The 18,766-nt window shown below is 33.5% G+C and overlaps 1 protein-coding gene across 1 annotated transcript in view; it reads left to right on the top strand.

Moving 5' to 3' along the window:
• The window catches only part of ACVR1C (activin A receptor type 1C), an 84,066-nt gene extending 65,537 nt beyond the window's left edge, over nt 1-18,529 (top strand). The window contains exons 6-9 of the mRNA XM_012745284.3: nt 1,125-1,281; nt 3,122-3,246; nt 5,381-5,511; nt 10,771-18,529. Coding sequence (XP_012600738.3) covers nt 1,125-1,281; nt 3,122-3,246; nt 5,381-5,511; nt 10,771-10,896 — 539 coding nt within the window. The 3' untranslated portion in view covers nt 10,897-18,529. The remainder of the gene's footprint in view (nt 1-1,124; nt 1,282-3,121; nt 3,247-5,380; nt 5,512-10,770) is intronic.
• The last annotated feature ends 237 nt before the right edge of the window (nt 18,530-18,766 follow it).

The raw sequence follows: 18,766 nt of genomic DNA, 5'->3' as shown, positions 1-18,766 counted from the left end.
TTATCTATATACTCACCATTTTGTATATTATGCATAATAACATTTTAAATATTTTATTTCCCAGTGGTTCTATCTTTGCAATTTAGCATATATACTGGGAGATCTTGTTTTTGTGGCAAATGGTCTATATTCAAAGAATACCAATAATTTAAATATTTACCTTGGATAATTAAAAAATAATTGGAAAGGGTAATGGGATTTTGAAAAAATATTTGTATATCATTTATTTTCAGGCCAAATAACACCCACTGCACTTTCTATTTATTGTGGTAGTAGAGTTGGCTCTAGAGTCGTTAGTCTAGACAGGGAGGTGGTGGTTAGATTTGTACTCATGATCTCTTTGCATTCTTAAAAATTATTGAAGACCCCAAAAGTTTTTGTGTATGTGGGTTATATCTATTACTATTTACCATATTAGAAGTTAAAATTGAGATATTTAAAAAATATTTATTAGTTTACTTAAATAATAATCAATTAAGTGTTAACATAAATAACATAGCTTTAAAGCATTGCATCTTTTTTAAATGCCAAAACCAATATAGTGAAAATAATGGCTTTGTTTGACATTGTTGCAAATCTCTTCAGTGTCTGGTTTAATGTCTGGATTTTCATACATGTTCTTCATTCAATCTGTCCTGTATGTTGTTTTGGTTGAAATATGTGAAGAAAAAGTGGCTTTGGACAGATAAGTAGTTGGAAAAGTCTCAAGGACCCACAGGGATTTGGGGGCCGTATTTCAGAACTGCGTGTCTAGGGTAGTTGAAGTTTTGAGACTTGTTTCGTAAGAGAGTATTTCCCATGTTCTTGTATGGACATAGCAATGCTAATTTTTTCCACACCTATTAAAAATATTTATTGGTGGGAACTAAATGTCACCTAGTGTTCTAAGCATTAGAGGCTCGGTGAGGAACAAGACAGAGGCACTGCCCTCCTTCAGCTTACAGTTCAGTTGGGAGAGGTAGGTGATTAAACATACATGAATAAACAAGATAATTGAGATAGTGACAGAGTTATGAAGAAAACAGATTAGCTAATTTTGACCTAAGTCTTCAAAATGCTTTCTCTTAGAAAGACTCAGTCTTCAGTAAGGAAAGAAATGAGTACGATCTTTTTATGTTTCATAGGCAAACCTGCTATTGCTCATCGAGATATAAAATCAAAGAATATTTTAGTGAAAAAATGTGAAACTTGTGCCATAGCAGATTTGGGGTTGGCTGTGAAGCACGATTCAATACTGAACACTATTGACATACCTCAGAATCCTAAAGTGGGAACCAAGAGGTAAGATGACTTTGGTAGCAAACTAAGACTTATGATTGCCCAATAAACAGGAATGCCCGGGGTGTGGGGGAAGGGGAACAGTTCTGGACCAAATGGGAAATTATTAGGCCCAAGAAAGCAAGATATCTTCTCCAGGTCACTGAGAAGTCAGTGGGAACAATGGTTATAAAGCAAACAGAGCTGGCATTTGGGGCCATATGGACAGCAGCCATTTAGGTGCAAGTCCCATGGAGAGGAATGACGGAAGGGATGGTGTTGGTCTTACTTTTAGTGCCACATTCTGAGGATGCATTCCCTATGGATAAGAAAAAACTGTCAGCAGCGTATAGTTCCCCCAAAGCCTTTATATCTCATAAATGAACTAAAACTCAGGGCTAGTTCTACATGTACAAGTCCTAAGCAGCAGATACGAAAACAATATATTAGAATAGATCATTTGGGGTCTCTATATAATAAAGACACATGCTATTGTATTCCCCTAATATTTAAAGATATTACATAACAATTTATGTATTACCTATAGTTGTACTTATCCTTAAGTCTCCCAAATCGATATGTACACAGATAATATGAGTTTGGATACAATTCCCACTTCCCAAGAACAGACACTCTGAAGGTTAAGAATAAGCATGATAAAAACAGGGCATAACACACGTGTGTCAGGACAGGCCTATTAGTAATGGGATTTCTGGTGTTTTTCATATTATGGCCATCCTGTGGCCATATGGCCAGCCTACTCTAATTCCTTTTATTGGAGTTTTAGGCCTATGTTACTTTAGCATAATTCCAGAGTTCTTGACCGTGAAATCAGGAACAGACAAAATATTTTCCTGGAGCTATTAAAGGCCTTTGAGAGTAGAGAATTTCTAAGCTGGTAGAGCTAGCCTCCAAGCTGTGTTTGAGATTCCAGGACTGTGTCTGTGAGTCCCTTGCTCGGCTCCCTAGGAGACCTTACAGAGGCCCCAGGAACACTTCAAGGCAGTTTATTCAGACTGGGCAGCCCTAGGGGACTTTTCTTCCTTTCCTCATAAAAAGAAAACCTTAACTTGCTCATCTGCCCCACACCAGGGGCCTTCAAGGAACCTTTAGGTGCTGGATTTCTTAAGATGATCTAACACTTTTTAAAAAGCTTGGGAAGGCTTGAAGCTCTGACTCGAGAGGGGAGAGGGGTATGGGCAATATACATAACCTTAACATTTGTACCCCCATAATATGCTGAAAAAAAAATAAGTAAAATAAATTTTAAAAAAAGCTTGGGAAGATGTCACGTCCTCACTTCAATTCTAGGAAATCTCCAGAGTCTCCCTAGAACAGATAGGCTCAGTCAGGTTCCACGGACTGGAGATTTCTTCTGATTAGTCCAGATCAAAAAAGGCTATAATTTTCTTGGAGCCAATGTATAATATAGTTGTTCATTCTATGGAATACAGCCAAGCCCTGCAAGAGACTTGGGCCACCATAGGGAATAAAACACACTCTGCCCTCAAGGAGCTTCCCATGGTAACAAAGTACTGGTGGAAACTGAGTTCCATCTCTCTTACTGAGTGCTTTGCTCATTGAATTTCCCTCCAACTTGTACTTTCTAAGTACTGTGGCAGCTCCTGACACACCTGCTTTAACACTGAGTGAAATGACCTCGAGTTCTATTTAAAATGTCTTTTAATTATTTGAATCAATAACTGTATTATTTAATTCTATTCCATCATAGTGCATCAGATCTACCTTTACGATTGATATAAGCTATCTTAATGTATATTTTACATCAGGATTTATTAAGGCTGTGTTTTACTGAGCTGCTATGCAGTCATACACAGAATCTGAAATGTACATGTTTTTGAAGGTATATGGCTCCTGAAATACTTGATGACACAATGAATGTGAATATCTTTGACTCCTTCAAACGAGCTGACATCTATTCTGTTGGTCTGGTCTACTGGGAAATAGCCCGTAGGTGTTCAGTTGGAGGTAAGATTTTGAAAATATTCTTTGGGCCTGTCTTTCCTTGGTACTCCGGACTCAGGATGTGATTTTCTATTTTTTTTTTTTTTTTTTTACTAAGCACCATATTGAATCATTTCTAAATATTTAAGAGAATACCTTTTAGTGTTATCTTTCCAGTGGCAAAAGTGGGACATCCCGCACACAATGGAGATTTTATATTGTGATTACTGCTTAGATAGGGGTGACAGCTCTTCTGGTAATTCTGACTTCCATGCTAATATTTGGCAAAACGCTTGAAAATTATCTTACTCAAATTTGTAAGCAATTAGCCATTATCCCTACTTTTTATCCCAGTGAAGTTAAATGACTTGCCAAGGCCCAGGGACTTGAAATGTTCTGTTTCTTAGGCTTTTCTTGTCTGTCTTTTCTCTACTGTGATATGAAGGTGGGAGGAGAAGGAGATGGGGAGAGATGAGCAAGACAAACTTCCTGCCTCTACTACTCCCAGAAGTTTAGAACTTAATAATTTGAGAGGATGAAACCCTAAAAATGCAGTCTGATGAAATTGTTATATCAGTGGAGAAAAAAACCCCATGCTGTAGAAATTGGTTTAGAGTTTTCACCTTCAAGCAAGGTAGAGTTAGAACTAAGCCTTAGTTTAGCAACTCCTTGAATGTTAGATTTTAAGCCAGTTACTTATTCTCACTTTTTTCATCTGTGAAATAAAGATAATAATAAAACTGACCCCCCGGGCTTAATGAATGAGGATTTAATGAATTAATTCATAGGAAGCTTTTAGAGCCTGCTCATAGTAAACATTCAATTAAAGAGCTGTCATTATTAAACATTAATAATTTTTACTATTAAACATTATTATGTTAAAATATTTTATATTAAAAAATCTTGCATTTTGTGTTGATGTCATTTTGTACTACATTAATCCTGTTTTTAAAAAAACATGTAAATTTTATAAAAAGCTTGTAAGGTTAAATTATATTTGAATAAGAAAATATACTATTTTATTCATAGATGACATGGGAAAACTTTCAGGAATCTGAAACTATTCCTAGAAGCAATAGAAGTACAGTGGTACACTAGAATCCCTGAGCCTGGGTTTGAATTCCAGATCTGCCACTTACTAACTGTGTATTTTTGAGCAAATTCTGTGCCTCAGTTTCCTTGTCTGTAAAATAGAAATAATATGGTACCTTCTTTAGTCAGTGGTTTTGAAGAATAATTAGTTATTAAGACCTTTATTAAAATAAAGGCCTTAGTACAATTCTTATTTTTTTGTAAAAATTTCATATTCGTATTAAGATTTTTTTTGTCCTTAAATTTTCTCCAACTGTAAAAATAGTAATTTAGTTAACATGATTTATAGTTATTTTTTTAATATTATGGCATGTCTTAAATATTTTTAAAGGGCTGTAGTTAATAAAAAAATTTTGTGAGGAATTTCTTGTAATTCAAGTAATATTTTGATAATTAAGGTCATTCTCGTCTTTATACTTGCGGCTCTTTAAGTATTAACCTACATGTTGAACTGTCCATCTTTGACTACCTTCATCTGCTTCTCAAGAACATTCTCAGCTACAGTATTTCTAAAATATAAATGTAAGAAATGCAGCTTTTAAAAAATTACCTAAAATTTTTCAAAGAGAGAAAAGTTGTTTTATTTTGAAGAAAAAATATACATACTTTATTTTCAAAGCAATGAGGTTGTGCTGTACATTTTACAATTAGGAGAAATCAGGCACTACTTTTAAATTGCATAAATGGCATTTTAATCAAATAAAAATGTATGTAATTTTCATAATAGAAAAAATATACATTTTATTCTATGTGGCTATAAAATTACATAAATTTTATATAATATATATTTTAGAATTCATATAATTATATATTACATAAATATCATACCATTTATATAATTGTGACCATTTTCATAATATAAATGTTTATAACTTTATATAACTATTCAACTCAGTGCTTTAAACTCATATACTTGGTTTTATAGTGTTACATCATTTTAATAAAACTGACTTTTCAGCTCTCTGGGGTTTCACTTGTGCCTAGAAGATGTAATTGGTATTATTTTGAAATAGACATCTTTGTTCATTATTTACACTGGGAACTTTATTATGCATATTTCTTACAGGAATTGTTGAGGAGTATCAGTTGCCTTATTATGACATGGTGCCTTCAGATCCCTCAATAGAGGAAATGAGGAAGGTTGTTTGTGACCAGAAGTTCCGACCAAGTATCCCAAACCAGTGGCAAAGCTGTGAAGTAAGGCTATGTTCTTATATATATTTTTCTTATTGCATTTTTGAGGTGAGTATCAGGGAGGATTTTCAGAGATTATATAGTTTTCTTTCTTAATGTAGGCATCCAATTCATTCCGTATAATTAGGTATATGTCTTTTTATAAGTCTACAGATGGGTTTTTATTCCCTTCAGCAGTATGTATGCATAGTGCTAGGTTATTTGACAGTAATAGATCCTGTGATCTCAGTTACTTTATACAGCAAGACTTTATGTCTTGCTTATACAAAGTCCTCTACAGGTTAGGCAACTCTCCACGGCATCTGTTCTCACTATGGTGAGTCAGTAATCCGGGTGACTTTGATCCTTGGATGCCACCATCTCAACACGTGGTTTCCGGGTCTCTGGGTCAGGAGAAGAGAGAAGGTGGAGGATCATACAACTGGCTCTTTACTGCTTCAGCACCGTGTGGCCACACCACTTCCACTCTTGGCTCATACCAGAACCTGCCACGTGGTCCCACTGAACTGCAGGGGGCTGGGAACTCTGGGGAACACAGGCACACTCAGGGGGTAATTAATGTCTCTGCCACACTCAATATTACAATTCCCGTCATCCTTATATTCAGTAAAGTATTCCTAATCCCTAACCTGCACAAGTTTGAACTTACTCTCCCTCGTCAGAAAAGCTCCCTCATGGCAGAGACCGTTGTTATTTGTCTTGTCATCTTCCGCAACCCAATATTTTATCCATACCACAGTAGACACACGATACATGGTTACTGCGGTGCTCGTTGTGCCTTCTATGAAGATAGATATTTTTCCAGTTACCTCAAGGAAAAAGAAGGGAAGGTGGGGGAAAGACTGCAAGCCATCTAGCTAGTTCTGTAACTGTTCTGATGTTTTAATCGCCCCCTTTCCAGTTATTGCTGCCATATTTAAATGTAACAAATGAGGTCTCTTTTAGGTGACATCTTTTATCTTGGCCTTGTTATAGGGATTATTTCATGTAATTGTCTTTTTGCCTTATCTTTTCTCCTTCATGTTTCTCAACTCTTTTTCTGTTTAAGGCAAGAGTAGAGTCTTGGTATTTCTATGTTTTGTGTAGATATCTTACCTACATTCTTATTTGAAAGCAGATTTTGAGGAATTTATAACCTAATTGAAATTAAGTTAAAATTTTTAATATTGATAACTTTATGCACATGAAAGACTATAAATCTGTTTAAAGTTTAAAATATAATAAAATAAAAAACAGTAAATCCACTACCAAGTTTGAAATACAGAACATTTCCAGTACCTTTGAAGATTCTTTACGCCTCTGAGAGATTACTACTATAATTATTTTATTATTGCTTTGCTTTTTTTAGAATTTTACTCTATATATGCACATATATAGTCATTAAATATGAAATGTCTCATTATGAATCAAAAGTGTAGTTTATTATATCTCAAACAAGAAGCAGTATGATTAATCAAAGTATGTACCTAAACTATCAACACAGTTTTGCCATCTTAGCAGTAGCTTGTTTATGCCAGCAGTGAAGAAGCCTGGAGAGTAAATGGCAATGAAATTGCAAAAGGCATTTTCCACAGCTTATTGAGAATTGAATATTTTTCTTTGCAAGAAGTGGTCCAAAGCCTGCAAGAAGTGGTAGTCAGTTGTTTCAAGGTCTGGAGAATATCGTGGATGACAGAGAGTTTCCAAGTACAGCTTCTATAGTTTGAGCAGCATTATTTGTGCTACATGTGGTTGAGTGCTGTCTTGCAAGAGGGTTGGCCTGTCTCTATTGACCAATCTTGGCTGCTTAATTGCAAGCATCCTCATCATTTGATCCAACTGGTTGCAGTAGACATTCCTTGTAATCGATTGACCAGGTTTTATGAAGCTGTAGTAAATAATAGTATAAAATAGTATAATAGTATAAAATAGTAAAATAGTATAAAATAGTAAAATAGTATAAAAATAGTATAAAAATAATACCAGCGCTGGACCAACCACCAAACAGACACCATCAGCTTTTTTTGATGAATGTTTGGTTTTGGACTGTGTTTCAGCACTTCATCTTTATCCAACCATTGTGCCAAACATTTGCAATTGTCAAAAAGAATCAATTTGTCATCATACATAACCATACGATGTAGAAATGGTTCACCTTTATGTCATGACAGCAAAGAAAGGCAAGCTTCAAGACGATTTCTTTTCTGATGCTTGTTTAATTCATGCAGAACTCATCTATCTATCTTCTTTACCTTGACCATTGTTTCAAATGGTCCAATATTGTTGGAATAGTAACATCAAACCTTGCTGCTAATTCACGCGTAGGTTGAGATGGATTCGCTTCCCCTACAGCTTTCAGCTCATCATTATTCACCTTTGTCTCAGGTCACCCACGTGGCACGTTTTCAAGATTAAAATCACCAGAACAGAACTTCTCAAACTATCAACGTACTGTGCGTTCATTAGGCACGTCCTTCTCAAACACTTCGTGGATATTTCAAGCTGTCTATGCTGCATTGGTTCCATGATGGAACTCATATTTGAAAATAACATGAATTTTTTACTTATCCATGGTTTCACAAAAATTGCTCCAAAAAATATTTGAAAGATAAACACAAGCCAAAATGTGCTTTGAAAGACTGAGAATGTACCTTCACGATAAAAATCAAACAAGAAGTGTCAATGTGAAATGTCAGAGATATCAACTGTCAAACTTAGTACTTAAGGAAATCAGTCATTTCATACTTAATTAACCTCTATGTATTTCAGGATATATATATATATATTCTGAAAAAATGTTTACTTCTGCATATTTGTGAAACTTCTATGATCGAAACTTACCATAGTCTTTTCAACATTTTTCACTCTCCATTATATATATGGAGCTATAATCTGTCCATTTTCATTACTATGTAGTATTCCATTGTATGGATATTGTGCAATTCCTTATCCACTCTGTTGCTTATCATATGTGTGCTTTTTAGTTAATTTTTTAAAACAATTTTGGTATATAAATATATGTGTGGAAAAGTTTCTTTAGCGTATAAATCTAGAGATTCTTTTAAGATGTCCACATAGATAATCATGTTTCCAAATGATGAGAGTTCTGGGTGCCTTTTCTTTCTTTCTTATAGCAGTTTTTAGGCCTTCTAGTATAATGCTGCACAAAAGTAGTGATAGTGGGTATCCTTGTTTTATTCCTTAAAACTTTTTATGTTTTACCTTTGAGTATGATATATCTGCTATAGTTTTTTGGGGGCAAAAACTTAAGTTAAATAAAAGCAGACTTTGGTTTTATTAAAAGCCTACTCTCTGTAAGGTGATGATATGACATGTCTGCTCTAGTCTTTTAATGCAATAAATCGCATTTATAGATTTCCACTGTTAAACCAATCATACATTTCTAGAATAGACTCAGCATAGTCATTTTATATGTGATCAATTTTGTATATTACTGAGATAAAGCAATTTTTATTCAGTAATTTACTTATTTCTTATGTTTTATTTTATAATAATCCCATGTATTGTTATTAGATATTGGCCTGATTTTGTACCATCATTGTTTATTTATACTTATTCACGATAATCAAATTCTTTGGTCAACATTTCTTCTTGCCTCTCAGAGCTTCCTTCTCAGATTATTTTCTGACTTCTTGATTTACATTGTTTAAAAGTGTTTTTTTCCTTTTCTTTTCTTTTCTTTTTTTTTAGTGAGGTTGTAAGTTCTGTTAGCTTTAGGGTGTCTGAAAATGTCTGTACTTTGTCTTTAGTTTTGAACAGTTTGTCTAGGCACACAAAGTTAGGTTACCACTTATTATTTCTAAACACCTTAAAGTTATCATTCCATTGTCATCTAGCTTCCATTATTGATATTGAGAAGTCATAAAATAATCATAATTTTGTTTCTTTTTAGTTAATTTACCTTCTCTTTATGATTACTTTATGAACTTTTCCAAGATTTTAGCATCCTAAAATTTCTCTCTGATGTACTTCATGTAGATGCCTCTTGGTTAATCTTGCTTGGAATTTTTGGACTTCATAATTCTAATAATTTGTGACTTGCCTCGGTTTTGGAAAATTCTGAAACATTTCTTCAAATAGTTCCTCTTCTCATTGTCTCTATTACCCATTATTGGAGAGCTCATCAGATGCATTTTAGATCTTTCATTCTACTTAACTTGTCTTTTAATCACACGTATTTTCCATATTTATGTCTTAACGCTATATCTCCCAGATTTATCTTTCAGTTCTTTAATTGTCTTCAGATGTGTCTGATCTGCCATCATTTAATTCATCCATTGACTTCCTCATTTTAACTGTTACATTTTTCATACCAAGACATTTTATTGCTACTTTTTTATTTTTAAAATGCTCTTTTTACTCATACTTTGAATTTTCATGTTCTTTTAAAATTATATTTTATATACTTATTTTATATCATCTAATTCTAGCATCTAATGTTTTTAGGGTTCTGATTCTACTGTTTATTGTTTCAATTGACTCTTGCTATGGTACCTTGTTTTCTTACGTGTTTGTGGATTTTCATTATGAACTCAGATTTATTGCAGTATTTAAAGGTATGGGCTCAATTTATTTTTCTTTGTCAAGAGCCAAAACATAGGCAATTAATCTCTTTTAAGTTTTCTTTCTGGAACAAATTCATCCTTAAATTCAGGGCTTTTCAGGTATCTTGTTCTGACACTTTTCTGTGTGTTTTTGGCTGTATTTCCTGTCTTTTAAATGTGTTCCATCAATTCTGAAGTTCTAGACCATGAGATCAAACAGATGTCACCACAGAAGCCACCTGCTTCAGTGATTTTCTATCTCATTGTTTTCTCCTCTGAGTATTTATCTTATTTCTTTGCCAGTTCATTTGTGCTAATTTTTTTAATTCAGAATTTTTGAAATTTATACTGGGATTACTATATTTATTGTGGTAAATTTACATATGGTAAATGCACAAGTCTTAGTAAACAGTTTGATAAAGTTTTTTTCATGTGTCTACCTACGTGTACTCATCACCCAAATGAAGATACAGGTAATTTCCAACCCTTCCTATGTCCCTTCATGTCTTTTGTGAAATATGCTATGATCATGCATATGAATAGCCACTGCACTCCAGCCTGGGCTACATAACAAGATCATATATATATATATACACACACACATATATATATATATTTTTAATCTTAGTACCAATTCCTGGGTTTGTGGGTTTTGCTTCTTTTTCGCTCTGTTTTATGTGAGTAGCTAAAGTCTTTGATATTTTTCTCTCTCTTAAAGGCACTCCGCATCATGGGGAGAGTAATGCGTGAGTGTTGGTATGCCAACGGGGCAGCCCGCCTAACTGCCCTTCGTGTTAAGAAGACTATTTCTCAACTTTGTGTCAAAGAAGACTGCAAAGCCTGATGATGATGATTGTGTTAAAAAGAAATCTCTCACAGCTTTCTCTCCCATTTCCCTCTTTATGTGAATGTTTTGCCTTTTTTTGTTGTTGTTGTTCTACCTCAAAGATAATGCAGTACAGTATTTAAGTGCCCGTAGGCAGCATGAAAAGATAACTCTAAAGTTAAGCATGAGCAGGAGTTGACTTCATCCCGTCTCCGTGTTGTGTTTAATTTTATTTTGAAAAGCAACACGTTAACTCATCTTTTTATTTAGTAAGAAAGAATGATATTATGAAAGTGTAAAATAAGCTGTGTAAAAATAATAAAGTCATTAAGGTTTTATTTTACTTGAACCAAGAGCACATGAATGAATAAAAAAATGTAAAAGCCTTCTTTTTTTCTGAGATGAGAACATGTTCATGAATGTGAACTAGAGCATGTTATATGAAAACAGAACTTTAGGTCATGCAATCTATGGTTTTCCCTTTTTAAATTAGCAGGACCTTTTTTAAAAATAAAAGTTGCTCTAAATTCTAATATATAAAACATGTAGAAGTGGAGCTGCTCAGTAGAAGATGTGAGGTCAGAGTCCTACTTGCTTGGTCCACTTCCCTCTGTTCCCCTACTTTCATAATTCACTACTACAGCAGTCCCTGGGCAGATAGTTTGAAAACCACTAACCTTAACTTCCTCCTATTTACAAAAGAGACACCTGATATTGTGGGACACTGGGAAATGTCCCAAAGTCATGCAGCTAATGGCAGAGCTGGCACTAGGTCCAAATCTTAGGATAATCAACACTGTAGAGTTAGCTAGCCTCCTACTTTCCCTTGAATTCCCTTAGTTCTTTCCTCCCTATGAAAAAACATCTTTTATTATGATATTTGTAGTTTAGTCATTCAGAAGTCACATTGAGTTATTTTGCAGAATCACAATGTACCTGCATGGGATCTCAGACTCATATCTATTGACATTTTTCTCATAGAAATATCAGTTACCCCATTTGTTAGTGAATATTAATGTTTTCTAAATACCTGCACAGATTAATCAGATATAACTATCCATTATCTGAAGACGTCTTTAAGATGTAATTCAGAGGTCTCTATTACTTTTGCACATACACATTTAGAAAGAAAGGGACAGAAAAGGAACAGGAAGCAAGGAAATATTTTGAGGAAAATGAAAACTCTTCAATGAAGTGTAACAACCAAACCCTACAGAGGGTATCAGCAACAGTAAATAGATATTTCTCTACCCTTTCAAAATGAGCAAGTTGGTGCAGAAAGATGCCCATGATGGTTTTGCTTTCATTCTACTTTCTGTGGAGACAGAGTGACGAATATTTAATGGGACATTAAATATGTCCTTCAAATTTATAATACCGCTTTGGTGAAAGAGATTTAACATGGTGTCTTTTATTATTCTAAAACATTTTTTTTCCAAACTCTGTTTCTTAGAACATTCTCCTGCTGAGATGATCCAAGACCAAAAGTATTCTTTGATAGCTTCTTAGAAAGTAATACTGCACATTAACATATAATGTACATTGAGGAGTAAAGTAAATGTTAACAGTAAAGAAATGTTACTTGATTTTCTAAAACAGGATTTCTCAAATTATTTGATCATCATGGAACCCTTTTATTAGGAGGAGGGGAAATATTTTTATGATCCCACATTTAAGTGTTCTATAAAGTGCAACTTGAGTAACAGTGTTCTGCTGGATATACCTATGTATTTTCACATAGAGCATAATTTAGTGATTATATTTCAGTTCACTATGGAAATATGTTACTGAATCCATCTTCATTTGACTAAGTTGAAAATAAAGAAGGCAAAAAAAAAAATACTGACAGCTATGGGGTTTTGCATATACTTCCATTCTCATTCATGCATTCATCCATTTATTAAATAATCACGGGGCACTTCATATCTTGCTTGCCACAATATTAGATGCAAGAGAGAATAAAAAAATAGAGAGGTCCTGCCCTCAGGGATTTTAAAATCTAATTTGGGAATAGGAACAGGGATGTGAGTGTGTGGGGGAAGGAAGTAAATTGACAGATAAAATACAAAGTGGGATGTCTTGAGTTCTGTGTGACAGTGGGTTTCTAGAATAGGTTGAAAATCACTTTCAATCTGCAACACATTTAGAAAGTATCTTTATTTGGATATTAGAGATAATCTAAATATATCATCAGTTTTAAGAAGTGCCTATTGAAGGGATTTTTTAAAAGAGCTTATTTAAAAAGGGGTAACCTTGCTTGTGCTTGCTACCTTGATTTCTCATAGATTGTTTCTGCATATATGAAAATAAAATTATTTATTTAATATTTACTATGGTTGTACTCTAGTCTCAAATAAACAAAAATAATATTTTCTGTTTTATTCTCTTAAATACATATTCACTTTATACTTACTGAATTTTTAAGAGAGGAATTTTTAACATCTCCATTTTCCTTATGTTTTATAGTTTACTAAGAATGTCTAAATGTAATTTCACATTTTATCAGTTCGACTTTCACTCTGGAGAAATCAGTATGGTTGTACATTTTGAGGTACATTTTTTTGTTCTTGCGTTGGTTAACTATAACTCTTAACTGAATAGTCTTATATTTCAATTACAAAATACATTTTTTTTAAGAAAGGGGGTAGAGCAACAAAAATGATGAGGAAATGTTAAAAGCTGTAATTTTTCCTAAACTCTCAATAGGATTATGCATAGAAAATGCTCACTTATAAAAATAGGATAAAGTTGAGAGCATAAGGCAGATTTACTGTATATACCTATGCTGTTAAGTTTTATATTATTTGTTTTTAATGGAGTCCCATTGTGCAATATTTACTCTTTTAAATTCTGTTGTGAGCAAAAAGTATTCTTCTTAGGTTAGCCTCAAACTATCAGTGTCCTTTGCTCCTTTCAGATATTTGGGCATTTGGTCATAATGCAAGACTGGGGAAAATGCTATTATGAATTTTCAGTACTGTATGAAGTAGAGATGGGATTTATATGCAGCATCACTTTCTGAAAATAAGAGAAACATTATTTGTTGTCAATATCTCAGCATGAACTTGTTGCCTTGTAAGTTATGCGTTTAAGTTTGTAATTGGTACAGATTCTGTTGTATGCTTTCTTCTATGTCTAAAATATTTGGCATGTCACATCTAGAATTCTTAATTTATGTTCTGACTTGAGAGTTAAGTGAAACATGACTGTCGTGCACTATTTTAGGCATAGCACTTGCTTTTCATCTTTATACTTTCAATTAACTTTGCATTTTAAATTTCCATGATTGTATGAAAATAGTAACCTGGTTGCAAGTGTCTGAAAAATTCAAAATCAGCTTTTATTTAAAAAATGAAATCTACAATAGATTCATTAGGTTCAAAGTTCTACAATAACTTATTATTTTAATAGTTCTATTGTAGAATTACCAAACAAAAGCAAAACAAAACGACTTCTACTATCCTAAAATTTTGCCACCATGTGAGTTACTGGGGCAGAGAAAACTCAGGGCTGTCTTGGAGTCTAAGCCAAAGTACCAGGGAACCTCCTTAGCAAATAAGCTGAAAGCAGGGATCTGACCTTTGACATTATATGCAAAGTTTGAGTGAACAACTTAAAATTGCTTGTTAGGGGATGGTTTTTGATTGATTAAAATAAATATGAAAATGTGTTTGATTAAATAAATTTATTTAAAATGTGGAGATTTTATTTTCCATCAGGAAATTAATAGTAGCAAATGGATAAAAGTTGGCAGTTGATGTCTTCAATAATCATTCCTTTAAATAAGTTCACAAATACAACATTATAAGCTACTTAGAAATGTTTAGTATTAGTATCTTAAAATGGTGCCATTGTGGCTTTCAAAGATATGCTAAACCTCTTTTCTTTTGTGAAACATACCACTTCTGTGTTTGGCAATGCTTTGTTCTAGCTCCATATGGTAATGCCTACCTGGACTTTATTCACTATTTTAATGACAACAGTAATCCCTTTGATCTTGAGAGCTTCTTGTAAACAACAAAAAAAGTAGGTTGGAGTGTAAAATTTTCATAAAAATTTTAATATTAAGTAGAATTTTTATAATACAGGCATTTTTAAAAAAAAAGCATTTTACTGCAAATATTCAGATATCTGATTTTCTTTTTTTATCTAGTCGTTCTTTATGTTTCATTGTTTTTCTCACCTTTCTTTTTTATTTTTTACTATTCCCTCACTGTCTTCCAAAACTATCATTAGTATCTAATTTAAAAAAAAAAAAAACTATTACTTAACTTAATCATTCTGGATTGTAGCCTTCTAGTGAAAGGGAATCCCTTCATGGTCTAAATTATTTCAGATGTGTCACAGCCAAAAACAAAAATCAGATTTGGGAATTAGAAAGAACCCAAGACATTTCATAACTTGATTCCAATATTTTATAGATGAAGAAACCACGGATCATAGATTAAATGGCTACCCTGTAGTAGCAGAACTGATACAGCAACCCAGTGGTGACATCGGGCTCTGTGCCCTCCCGTAGTCCCAACTCGTACTAACTAAAAAATCAATTAGCATGCATCTAAACCTACCTTGAATGTACACTAATGTATCACTTGACAATGTCCCAACTCGTACTAACTAAAGAATCAATTAGCATGCATCTAAACCTACCTTGAATGTACACTAATGTGTCACTTGACAATGACAAAAATGCTACATCTCTTTGTATTTCTACTAAAATCATTTGCTCACTCAGGGTGAGGTCAGTGAGAAACATTTAAATAGGCTAAGAGAGAGAGGTGCAACATAGTTGTCAAACTGGGTAGGCAACCATTGGAGTGCTCATAAAATTGACGAGTAAAATTTATGAACTGTGAGAGTATAGGATTTCTTAGTGTAAGTAGTGATTAGAGAAGCTTCGTGACACCCTCCCCACTTTCTGTAAGGATTGCTCTTTCTCTTTATGCATTGGAATGGGGAGTGAAAGATAATTTGAACCTGGGACTTTGTCTAGTGGCATATTATTTGACTTTTTTTTTCTTTTTCTTAGTTTCTTATTAGTTTATCTTCAACTTTCGTCTTCTTTCACTGCATTAAAAATATATGTTTGTCTGATTTCATCAATCCCAAATCACTCTATAATTCCTGTCTTTCCTTAGTTATATGCTAGCCCTGTCCAGATTACTATACATTAAACTTCTTTTTTTTTTGAGACAGAGCCTCACTTTGTTGCCCAGGCTGGAGTGAGTACCGTGGCGTCAGTCTAGCTCACAGCAACCTCAAACTCCTGGGCTCAAGCGATCCTTCTGCCTCAGCCTCCTGAGTAGCTGGGACTACAGGCATGTGCCACCATGCCCGGCTAATTTTTTCTATATATGTTAGTTGGCCAATTAATTTCTTTCTCTTTATAGTAGAGATGGGGTCTCGCTCTTGCTCAGGCTGGTTTCGAATTCCTGACCTCGAGCAATCCACCCGCCTCGGCCTCCTAGAGTGCTAGGATTACAGGAGTGAGCCACCGCGCCCAGCTGTACATTGAACTTCTTAAGGAGACTTTAATTTCCCCACCTTTGTATAAGAGGTCTCACCTCATGACTTCTCCAGTAATTCTTCACTTGACATCATAAAAAGGATATTTGTAAAGGCAGAGATGGCTTTCTTTTAAACTTTAAAAAGACTGGCTGTCTAGTTATAGCCTAGCTTTTAGCTAACATATAAAGAATGTCTACTTTTGCTTTAATAGTAGCTTCCACTTGAGAGATAGTGACTCGGAAAGACAATGTAAAATATATGTCCCATAATGTAATCACTAAATTTATTTTTACTGTTTCATACCATTGCTTTGTTTTACTTTTGCCATCTTTTTAAACTAAGCCATATGTCATACGGTTTGGAATATAATAGTATATTGAAATTAGGTAATAATCCCCATTTTAAAATTCCTTTATTAAGAACTGTCAGGATACTTCTCTATAACATTTGGGAGAGTATGCTCCCCATCTCATCTTAGATTTTAATATTTTCAGATGTGACTGTATTTCCTGATCATTGGTCCATGTTATCTTAGAATTTTCTCTCCAGACCTAACAATTTCAACTGCAAGATTTTTACTATGAGTTACATAAATCTGAATGTTAACAGGGCCACTATGAATCTGAATGCATTAGGAAATTAACTTTATATCCACTGTCACCACATCCAGTTGGGCAGGTTGTGCTCTACACAAATACTCCCAGGGAAGAGCAGGTCGGGGCCAAAATCCAAACTGCACTTGGCTCCTCAACCCAGACATAATTTTATATATTGCAGAAAAGCACCTTATACGCTTATATATCTTCAGGTAATGGCCATGCTTATATATCATCAGAAAGGGAAAATTCAAAATAATTTTAGACATCTGCAAATTGAACAGAGAACTTAGAAGAAAAAATGTTTCGATTTTTCATCCTGGCATTTCCAAAAGGAGAGAGGTTGTATGTTTATCTTGTTGATTTAATTTTTTTAACTCAGACAATCTGCAACAAAGCGCATGGACCCTGACTTGAATATCTCCATAGAGTTTTCATTCCATGCATGAGGCTATTTATTGACTTTGCTTGTGAAGAGAGGATTACTTGCCTAAATTATGTCTAATAAATACAAGAATAGAACGAGATTTACCAATATTTTCATTTCCCCCATAGACCAAATAATAGTAATGAAGTATTTTTAAGGATCCAGCTCTTTTTTTCTCTTTATACAAAGTAAGAGTATCTGAGGCAAAATATTAAATTCTAGTTTGTTTTCACAATGACTAGTGTCAAATTCGTGTACTCTTCTGATCCTAGACTGGTGAAGATTATTCAAACTTGATCTGTGTTTCAGGTTTTAAAATGCCCTAAAAACAGAAAATTAGATTCACATCTCAAAAGAGGAATTTTGGATTGACTTTCAAAGTACTAATACTAATTATACTTTTCTTTTGGTAGCGTGACTCTTCTTATACCTAAGAACATATTACAAATGTCAAAACCATTGCATTTTGACATTGCAAAACATGCCTTGAACTCTTGAACTACTGTGAAAAGAATCACTGTTGTAAAGACTTTTTTGTAAGCTAGCTAATATTCTTAAGTATGTTAAAAAGATATTGCCTTTCAACAGTCAGGCCCAAATGAATGTATATAAGGAATATGAAAAAGTAAATTAGGCTTTAAAATGAGAATTGGACAATAAATTGTATCAAAAATATGCAGATGGAGATTTTAGTAGTTACATTTTAATGGTGGAAAGGTGAAGAGAATTCCAAATTCCAAAGAGAAATGAATGATATTCAGATGTTTCATTAATTTCTAGTTTGTGAAAATATGCATTTTATAGTAATATATAAAAACTTATTTTATTTAAAAATAATAGTATTTTAGAATTTAGTAAAAACTCAGTGATAGCCTTTATACCAAAATGTTTAACTTTACCAACAGCAAGTCATAAAAGTTATTTATTTTAAAGCTTTTTAATATTATTGCATAACTTTCATCTGTCTTCAGATGTAAATATTTATCTGCCTAAATGTTATATTTTTATGTATGCATTTTCTGAAAATGTATTGTTTTGTAAAGTGGCAAAGACAATAAATGAAGCACTTCTTGCACTTGTTTTTTGTGATGTATATAGAGCTCTATTTTAAATAAAAGAGGATGTGTCATATTTTGGTTTCTATACAATTATGTTCTATTATTTTAAAATCATGTTTATATTTATATGCAGTGTATTGGGAGGGTGTTGAAACTTAATTCCTGGCTCCAATGAGCACTGGAATTTTGCTTCCATCCTTCCTACCAGGGAGTTGTAGAATTCTAAAATTTCAGAGCTGGAATAAACATTTCTTCAATAGCCATTTCTCTGTATACTACTTAGGATGATGGTTTTTGTT

The sequence above is a fragment of the Microcebus murinus genome, chromosome 8 (assembly GCF_040939455.1).
Source record: "Microcebus murinus isolate Inina chromosome 8, M.murinus_Inina_mat1.0, whole genome shotgun sequence".
NCBI classification, from domain to species: Eukaryota; Metazoa; Chordata; class Mammalia; order Primates; family Cheirogaleidae; genus Microcebus; species Microcebus murinus.
This window is presented reverse-complemented; position numbering and strand designations above follow the sequence as displayed.